The sequence below is a fragment of the Penaeus monodon genome, chromosome 16 (assembly GCF_015228065.2).
Source record: "Penaeus monodon isolate SGIC_2016 chromosome 16, NSTDA_Pmon_1, whole genome shotgun sequence".
Classification (NCBI taxonomy): Eukaryota; Metazoa; Arthropoda; class Malacostraca; order Decapoda; family Penaeidae; genus Penaeus; species Penaeus monodon.
In genome coordinates this window covers 45,874,989-45,884,988 of record NC_051401.1, presented here as the reverse complement: position 1 = coordinate 45,884,988, position 10,000 = coordinate 45,874,989, and the positions used below count along the sequence as shown (strand labels likewise).

At 46.3% G+C, this 10,000-nt stretch overlaps 1 protein-coding gene across 15 annotated transcripts in view; it reads left to right on the top strand.

Moving 5' to 3' along the window:
• LOC119582862 overlaps nt 1–9,087 on the top strand; it is a 109,121-nt gene extending 100,034 nt beyond the window's left edge. For all 15 annotated transcript variants that reach the window (XM_037931351.1, XM_037931345.1, XM_037931344.1 and 12 more), the window contains 8 exons: nt 1–1,413; nt 1,665–1,862; nt 3,945–4,190; nt 4,353–4,559; nt 4,929–5,158; nt 5,437–5,707; nt 5,874–6,299; nt 6,581–9,087. The exon at nt 1–1,413 is cut by the window's left edge and continues 489 nt beyond it. In XM_037931351.1, coding sequence (XP_037787279.1) covers nt 1–1,413; nt 1,665–1,862; nt 3,945–4,190; nt 4,353–4,559; nt 4,929–5,158; nt 5,437–5,707; nt 5,874–6,299; nt 6,581–6,819 — 3,230 coding nt within the window. In that variant the 3' untranslated portion in view covers nt 6,820–9,087. The remainder of the gene's footprint in view (nt 1,414–1,664; nt 1,863–3,944; nt 4,191–4,352; nt 4,560–4,928; nt 5,159–5,436; nt 5,708–5,873; nt 6,300–6,580) is intronic.
• Nucleotides 9,088–10,000: the final 913 nt, after the last annotated feature.

Below are 10,000 nucleotides of genomic sequence, written 5' to 3'. Positions count from 1 at the left end.
ACACCGCCCTGTGCGAAGTCGTGGATTCCGTGCCCGTTCGCACCATGATTTGCATCTGTCCCGAAGGCTTCGTCATGACAGATGAAAGCACATGCAAGCTTGTCGAGAAAGAAGTCATCCCAGGCTGCCGCGCCGACTCCGAGTGTCCTGTCGAGGAAGCCTGCATCAACCGCATGTGCCGCAGCCCGTGCGACTGCGGCCGCAACGCGATCTGCGAGATCATCAATCACCGGCCCGTGTGCACCTGCCAAGTTGGCTTCCAGGGCAACCCTGACATCGGTTGCTTCCCAGTCGGCTGCCAGCAAGACGCTGACTGTGAGGATGACCAAGCCTGCTACGACGGAGTGTGCGCCAACCCATGCTTGGTCGACGATCCCTGCTCTAGAAATGCCGAGTGCTACGCTGCGGAGCACAGAGCACAGTGTCGCTGCCCGTCAGGCCTTCAGGGCGATGGCTACACTGAGTGTCTGATCATCGGCTGCAGGGCTAACTCCGACTGCCCGAGCGACCGCGGCTGCATCAACAGCCAGTGCGTCGACCCCTGTGTATACGAAGACCCCTGCTCTCCCTCTGCTGAATGCGTCAACCACGAGCACGAGGCCCGCTGCCGCTGCCCGCCCGGCACCACAGGCAACCCCAAGGTCCAGTGCACCCCCCTCGTGGAACCCGAGTGCCGCGTCGACGGCGACTGCGAGAGCCAGCTCGCCTGCATCGACGAGCGCTGTGTCAACCCGTGTGTGGTGCTGGACCCATGCGACGACACCGCCATCTGCCAGGTGGTCGACACGCTGCCGGTGAGGACGATGCTTTGCGTGTGTCCCGACGGCATGATCATCGAGCAGGGCGGCACGTGCGACCTGGCGCCGCCCATCAAGCCTGGCTGCTCGGCAGACCCAGAGTGCCCCTCCGACAAGGCGTGCTTCAACGGTTTCTGCAAAGACCCCTGCATGTGCGGCCCCAACGCCGTCTGTGAGATCGTCGAACACCACCCCGTGTGCTCGTGCAAGCGCGGGTACGAGGGAGACCCGGAGATCCGCTGCGACGAAATCAGCTGCTACGGCAACGACGACTGCCCCACGACGCACGCCTGCCGCAACGGGCAGTGCGCCCCCGTGTGCGGCCCCGACAACGAGCCGTGCGGCGAGGAGGCCGTGTGCCAGGGAGTGAACCACGAGGCCGTGTGCTACTGTCCCCCGGGCTCCCGCGGCAACCCGCGCACTCAGTGCATAGCCATCGGCTGCGCATCGAACGACGCCTGCCCCGGAGATCGCAGCTGCATCAACCAGCGCTGCGTGAGCCCCTGCAGCCTCGACCCGTGCGAGGAGCCGGCCACCTGTCGCGTGGCCGACCACCGACCCGACTGCCCGTGCCCGCCAGGGTTCAACGGCACCAGAGACAACGGCTGTGAAAAGAGTAAGTTACCTCCCAAGTATTCATGCATTATTTACATTTATTTCCATCTCTTCTTTCTTTCTTTGCTACATTGCGTATTGATAATTATCGACATAATCTTAAACTATCGAATGAAATATGGTATATAAACGTGAACACTTGAAATCACGGACAATAAGACCATCCTCATAACCCAACCCCTCAAAACGATGCCTGAAGACCCAGCGACGGCGACCTGCCCCACTCACCCCTTTCCTTCCTCTCCCGCGCAGTCGTCGTGGGCTGCCGCACCGACGGCGACTGCCCCAGCAAGACAGCCTGCATCAACGCCGAGTGCATCGACGTCTGCGGCCTGGAGCCCTGCGGGGAGAACGCCGAGTGCCGAGTGATCGACACCGTGCCCATCCGGACCGTGGCGTGCGAGTGCCTGCCGGGTTATCAGGGCGACGCACTCGATAAGTGCATTCCAAGTAGGCCATCTTTGTGTGTGGGTTCCGAGGGGAGGGAAGGGGAGGGAGATGGAGGGAGGAGGGCGAGGGAGATGGAGGGGGGAGGGAGAGGGAGATGGAGGGAATCTGGGAGGGAAGTGAGAGGAGATGAAGGGACACTAACAACAAAGAGAGAAGGAAAAGATAATGATTCGTTAACCTTAACAGATGGAAGGGTTGAGCGGGGAATTCTTAACCATTTTACTAATGATTAATAAATTATTTATTAATTACTGTTGGTCGGGGAAAAGATTCAAGATTTTAAGGCAGGATGATTCAGCTAACCAAGGATATACAGTACTAATTTTGAGTTAGCGGAAACAAGTGAAACAAGAGTGAGATATTCGCATGTAACAAGCAATTTAAATATTATAATGAAAAAATAAAAATTGGGCTTTTTACCTGTACATCATGCATTTTTTGTGATAAACAATGAAGTGAGTTCTACAAGTAATATGTGTGTGTGTGTGTGTGTGTGTGTGTGTGTGTGTGTGTGTGTGTGTGTGTGTGTGTGTGTGTGTGTGTGTGTGTGTGTGTGTGTGTGTGTGTGTACTTATGGTGCATACACACGCGCACGCACACACACACACACACAGACACACACACACACACACACACACACACACACACACACACACACACACACACACACACACACACACACACACAGTGTACACACATATAATCGTGTGTGTATGCGTATAGCTCCCTCACCTTCGTTTGTTTCCGAAGCATGACTCTACCAAGTATTGCTTATTGCATCATGTGTCATTTGCATTTTCATCATTGATATCCAAATTGCATTGCATTTCCTTATTGCTTTTACTGATATTTGAGCACATTTGCCTGAAAATTTTTGCTTTGTTAATTTGTCTGATATTGTTGCATTTGTTTTTTTCTGTGCAATTGCATATTGTTGACAATTTGTGTATATCCACCGTTTTCTTTCAGCAATCAGCACGCGCTTTTTTTTAACAAAAGGTAGTTTGAGAAAAAAATGCATATGAATTGAGAAAAATAATAATAATATGAGAAAAAGTGGAAAAAATGTAGATAAGATCTTTATAAATTTCTTGGTCTCATTTACATAAGTATCCACAATAAATGAATTACAGTCTTGATATTTAAATAGTCAAATATTACTATAAAGATAACTCTTCAAAGCTTAATATGATATGCTGTCTTCAACTCATTTGCTTGATCTTCATCATTTCATCATTTGACGTGATGCTTAATCATTCAAAATTAATCATCTGACTTTTTATCATGCATGTGGAGTTCAAATTAACTGTTCATGACCATAATAAAAAAAAAAATACTGACATATATTTGTGTATTTTTACGTAATATATATATATTTTTTTTTTATTTATTTATTTTTTTTTAAGACTTTTCTCAAGAAGTTCGATATTGCATAGTTTTGATGACATGAAATATATTATTTTTTAAAAATGTATTTAGTGAGATTTTAGATTGACTTGAATGAAATCAAGAGAGACTGAACGAACTCATACGACGCCTGCCTCATGAGCTTATTTTTGTAATACGTTGCTTTGTTAATATTTGTTATGCTTGTTTTGGCTTTTTTTTGTGAATGTATATTGTTTGTTGTATTACTAACAAATGACTTGTTTTTTATATTCCAGATTTGTATATTTGTTTTTTCGTTAATGAATGAATGTTTTTGCATGTGGGAGATGGTGGCGGTTATTTTAGATTTATTTTACTAGTATATTTGTATTTTGATTTTTAAAATAAGGGGGAAATTTATCATAAGTATTGTTTTAGTAATTTGTACATATTTTTGTGTGATTTATACCACTGTTTTTTTTTTCTGTGTTTGTCTTACGGCCTCATAATTTTCCTCCGTTTGCTTCATTATGTTGATTGATTTGATTTCATCATTCTTGAAAATATCATCATGAAATATATATGTACATAACTGGTATGCAGAAAGTCATGAAATATAGGCACAAAATGATAATCGCTGAAAAAAAGAGAAAATTTCGAAACGAGGCTGCGCTTCCCGCCGGACCGCCATATTGAAGCCTCCTCTCGCCGCAGCGCCCGTGTGTCCGTTCGAAAAGGGCTTCATCCTGGACGACGACGATCGCTGCATCTGCCCGGCGGAGCGAGGCTTCTACGTCGACGAGAACGGCAACTGCGCCCGTTGCCCCGTCGAGCTGGGCTTCGTGCTCACCGAGGACGGCTTGTGCATCTGCGACCCCGAGAAGGGCTACGTGCTCACCCGCGCCGGCACCTGCGACTGCCCGCTGCCCGCCGAGAAGGACGAGGACGGCGACTGCGTTGGTGCGTGGAGTCCGCGAGGCCGACTTATTTCATCTGTTATGACTCGATATTTTTTTTTCTTTACATATACGTCTTGTATTTTTCATGCGCACGTGAGCCACCCATCTAATCTAAATATCCAAGCTCAATACCCCGAGGCTTACCCGCCCTTCCTCCCCGCAGTGAGGACGGAGCCGCCGTTCCCCGTCGGCTGCACCAGCGACTCCGACTGCCCGACGGACAAGGCCTGCGAGCAGCGCGTGTGCGTGTCGCCGTGCGCCTACGACCCGTGCGCTAAGTACGCCACCTGCATCGTCGTGAACCACAAGGCCGTCTGCACCTGCATCTCGGACTACTCCGGCGACCCCTACCAGAAGGACGATGGCTGCAGTATGTCGCTCTTTGATTTGATTTTTTTTCTCTTTTTTTCTCTTTTTTTTTGGGGGGGGGAGGGGTGGGGGGCTTCGTTATTAGGCTGTTCGTACTTCCGTGTGTCTGTGTCTCCGGTTGTGCGTGTGAGTATTGAATTGGTGGCCATTATTATCAGCAGTATGATACAAGGTTCAAATCAATAACAATGCGCAAGCCAACATATTTATAATTCTGTGTGTGTGTGTGTGTGTGTGTGTGTGTGTGTGTGTGTGTGTGTGTGTGTGTGTGTGTGTGTGTGTGTGTGTTTAAGTATGTATGAACGTGCTTGTATGCATATACTGTATATTCTCATAAAGCCTAACCAAGGCCCCCCCGCTGCCCGCACAGAGCCGACCTTCGCGCGCACCGACTTCCCGCGTCCCGACATGCTGGTCAACTGCCTGGCCGACGGCGTGCAAGTGGACATCAACGTGGGCGACCCGGGCTTCAACGGCGTCATGTACGTCAAGGGTTACTCCAAGAACGAGGAGTGTCGTCGCGTTGTCAAGCCGGACGTCGACGTCGGCACGATCGACTTCAAGGTCAAGTTCAACACGTGCGGACTCATCCACGAGAACGTAAGTGGGCGATTTAAGTGTTTTTGATGGTTATTGGTAGATAAGGAAGAATGCTGAAGGGAGGTTTATATAATACGAATGCTATCTTAATTCGAATTAAGAATATGTGTGTGTATATATATATATATGTATATATGTGTGTGTGTGTATACATACACACACGCATTAGTGTTGTGTAATGGATTATTTGAAATATTCGAATAAGGTATTCAAGTGTTTTTTTTATATCAAGGATCTTTGTGAATTAACCAACTCTTCCCTTGTTCGTGTCTTCACAGGGACTGGCCCGGTTCATCCTGGTGCTCCAGAAACATCCTAAGCTGGTGACGTACAAGGCGCAGGCGTACCACGTCAAGTGCACCTACAACACCGGCGAGAAGACCATCACCCTGGGCTTCGACGTGTCCATGCTGACCACCGCGGGCACCATCGCCAACACGGGTCCTCCGCCGACCTGCGTCATGAAGATCACCGACCAGAACGGCGACGACATCCGCGGCGCCGAGATCGGAGACCTGCTGATGCTGCGCGTGCAGGTCGAACCGTCGAGTAAGTGCTGGCGGCGCTGGCGAGGCTTGGGGTGTTTGGTGCTATTGAAGTGGGATGGTTTGGTTCATATACAGATCTCGTTTTTGTATTCTGCAAGTTCTGATCGGAATAAGCATTGGGTCATACCGAGCGGCGGCTCATGTTTTTCCCCCTCGCTTCCCTGCAGACATCTACGGCGGCTTCGCCCGAAGCTGCGTGGCGCTGACGGCGAACAGCGACGGCGGCGACAACGAGTACATCGTGACGGACGAGAACGGCTGCGCGACGGACCCGGCCATCTTCGGCGAGTGGGAGCAGGAGGACGGCGACGAGAAGACGCTGGTGGCGCTCTTCAACGCCTTCAAGTTCCCGTCGTCCAACTCCATCCGCTTCCAGTGCAACGTGCGCGTGTGCTTCGGCCGCTGCCACCCGGTCAACTGCAACGGCTACGACGCCTTCGGCAAGCGTCGCCGTCGCCAGGCGCTCGAGGAGGACGCCGAGGTGATCTACCCCAACGAGGCCACGTACGAGGGCCAGCTCAGGGAGATCACCGTCTTGTCGCCGGCCATCATCACCATCGAGAGCCGCGCCGACAGGCTCACCGCGCCCGAGAGTGAGTATCGCTTGGCAGGCACGGACGCCTCGATTTCTCTGTCTTCCTTTCTTTCTTTCTGTTCCCCCCCCCCCCTCTCTCTCTCTCTCTCTCTCTCTCTCTCTCTCTCTCTCTCTCTCTCTCTCTCTCTCTCTCTCTCTCTCTCTCTCTCTCTCTCTCTCTCTCTCTCTCTCTCTCTCCTTTCTCCCTCTCAGGTTTATTACCGATCCTTGTGCTCATTTTGTTAACATTCGTCACCCACGTCCTTGATCCTCTTACTGACCTTCGCCCTCCCTCCGCAGATCCCGAGGCCGTGGGCGTGGAGGAGGTGTGCGTGAGCAAGTGGGGCTTCATCATCGCCCTCATCATCACGGCGCTGCTGGCGCTCGTGGCGGTGGCCGTGGCGGTGTCGTGCTGGCTCATGGCGTACCGGCGCAAGCCCAAGCACGCCGGCCCGCTGCCGCATCCGCCGGAGTTCCCGAACCCGCTGTTCACCACGCCGGAGCCCCTGGCCGAGCCCTCGCCGGACTACTTCTCGTGAGCCCGACAGCGCCGTCACGACCCTGTACTGTGATTCCTAAATGAGAGAAACGAAACTCGTCTCCATCATGGACATATGGAGCGCATGTGATGCGACAGTGAACCCAATCGAGAGAGTTCGAGCAATACATTTCCTGCCGGAAAGAAATGTTCAGTGAACGACGAGAATTTCGAAGCAAACGAATAGAAATAGAATTTTATAATTGTGACTTTTCTTATGACATTGTGAATGTGTGACGTTTAGGCGAAAAGATGTGACTTTATATATATATTTGTATCTATATTGGAGCGAGAGGCGTCGCGTCGAGAGGGACCTCCGCCCGAGTGCCGTGCTCCTCCAAGTCCAACACCTTGTCCTAAGTTCCGCAGAAACCACAGGAGTCGGCCTCGAGGCGGAGTCGACCTCGAGACGCGCACGGAAGTGAAAAGAGGAAGAAGAAAAAGGATACTAGAGAGACTTCATTATCATGAGATTTTTTTTTTTCTTTTTAGAAATGTGTGAAGTATTCGTTCTTATATATTTTTTTGTACAAAGTCATTTCACAACGTTCTATCTGAAAATATGCCCCGCTCTGCTACATTTGCTGACGCGGCGTTTTATTTTGGGCATCATTTCAGCAGATGGCATAGCAGTGGCCTGAATTCCCAGCGTATTATTTTTTCTGTAAAAGGAGAGACTTAACTAAACTTCAAACGATGATAATAAAACCCGACACAGTCTTACCAAGAGTTCAGAGGCATGATAATGATATCGGCTCCTCAACTCCTCATTCCAAAGAATTCCATTTTTTTTTTTTTTTTTTTTTTTTACCTTAGCTTCAATTAGCTCTTTCTTTTTTAATTAATTATATGTATGATGATGTCAAATAATCGTAGGTGCTCATGGACAAGTCGCTGTTATGTCCAAATCTCTTCAAGTGTCAAATGTAAAATGGTAAGCAATTCCCTGCCTTATGCAGTCGGTCTATAAGACATAACTTTCCGCCAATGGATGGAAATGGGTCTTATTGGCCGGGTGCATACGGACTGGAATCGCTCATCGCATTACAAGTGTATAAAAAAAAGGCCTGCCATGGCGGCTACGGGGAGTCAGGGTGAGGTTTTTAAGCAGTCAGTGCTGCTAACAGTAGGTAGACGGAGGTTGTTTATATATAAGAGATTTTAGCAGACGCACAAAGGTTGAACTCCCCCTATCTACTTGGCAGAGCCGCAATTTTATAAATGGTTATGAAATGTGTTAAGTTATATGTGCACGTAGATGATAGTAATCTCAAGTCAAAGAAAATTCAGTCTTTTTTTTTTTGAGAGACGTCTCGCAAGGTGCCACGTGGCTCTGTCGTGATGCTGTCTAGATCCCACTCTCTGATTGGTTCGTCCGTCGAAAGGCGTGGTCTAGAGAGTGTTACGTCATCGCTTGGACCTTTTTTTTTACAGTCCTCTCTGTATTTTTGCCAGGTTTTAATAGATGAAAAATGTAAACGTATATCTCGCGACGGAACTGACAGAGATCCAAAACGACAGTCGCGATTTCCTCTCTGAATGCTTCAATAGTTATTTTGTATATGATTTATAAAGAAAAATGTCTTCCGAAAAAATATATGTGATATTTCGACATGTATAGTCTTTAGAAGCAGTTGTGTAATCAATTTACGTAGTCTAACAACAACGCTGATTTCATCAATAAAAAAAAATGAAATTACATTAATCGCTCTAACCAAATAATGAAGGCAAGCCAAAACTTTAGCGGTGTTTATTTCCTTGTGGTTCTTGCACATGCAAGCAAACTGACTTTAACAAAGGCATATTTCCACACTTGTTATGACTACATTACTGTGATTTTACGCCTGGGTGCGATGCTTTAAGGCCAATATGCCTTTGTTTGACTCATTGGGAATTTTTTTTTAATTAGTTTCGCAATTCTAATTTTTCCTTCTCAAGTTTTCCAAAATAAAAAAGAATAAGATAGGGTGATGGGTCTCACTCTTCCCTAACTCCTTTGCCCACTGCAGACCAAAGCCAACGTTTTCTTTCATTCTCTTTTTTTTATCTGAAACTAAAACAAATGTGGTGACGGTGCTTTTTACTCTCCTGGATAGACATGAGCTGGTCTTTTTTGCGTCGTAGGAATGGCTTGCCTTTATTTTTTTTTTCTTTTTACTCCACCTGGTAATATTATTTTAATATAACGTTCTTATGCTTGAAACAACTGTTAATTTGTCTCACCCATGTAACAAAGAATCTGTTACTGAATAAAGGATATGGAATAATACTCATTGTGTTTCATTTTAACTTTTATTTTCATTGTACGTATGTATGTATATGTATATATGTACGTACATCTGTCTGTTTGGCAATACGTGTGTACTAGATGTCTGTGTGCATGTCTGTCTGTATGTATGTATGTACATCTGTAAGCTTGGCAATCCCTGTGGATTGTATATTTGTGTATTTGTCTGTCTGTCTGTATTTACATCTATCTGTTCATTGTAAATATGTGCATGTCAGTATTTATGCCTGCGAGTATGTATGCCTCTCTTGATAACGGGCTATTTATGGTTATATATGGTAATTCTTGAAATTAATATCCGTATTTTGTTTACATTTCATGGAAAAGGAAATTGTAAGTGCTGAATATGCAGATTTCCTGTTTAAATATTGTAATTGAATATGTAAAGGGTGTATTGCAATTTCTTTTGCTATCAACAAATCTTTTGTTCGTTTATTGAATTATTACGTAATTATTTTTATTTTATATTTTGTCTTGCATTTTATTAATTTTCTTCCGTTCTTTAGTGTTACAATTTTTACGATATTTTTTCTCTAATTATCATTTTATGTATTTTCGCTTTACATGTATCCCTTTTTTCTACAATAATTCACGCAAATACAAAGAAAAAGAAATAGTTTATAGCATAATGTTTCACGAGTAATATTTTCTGTATTTGCATTTTAAATGTCTTTTTTCAATTTCTCGCAACAATCACACAATTCTCAATGAATAGATTTTCTCACTCTGACCAGGAAAGCATATATAGTATACAATTATTTAATGATAAAAAAAGACATGATAAGAGGATGAAAATAACACACAAAATAATACAACAATTTCCTTTTATTTTTGTTTTCTTACTGTATTAACTTTATTCATTCATTCATTCTAACTACGTGACTATCTCACTCAC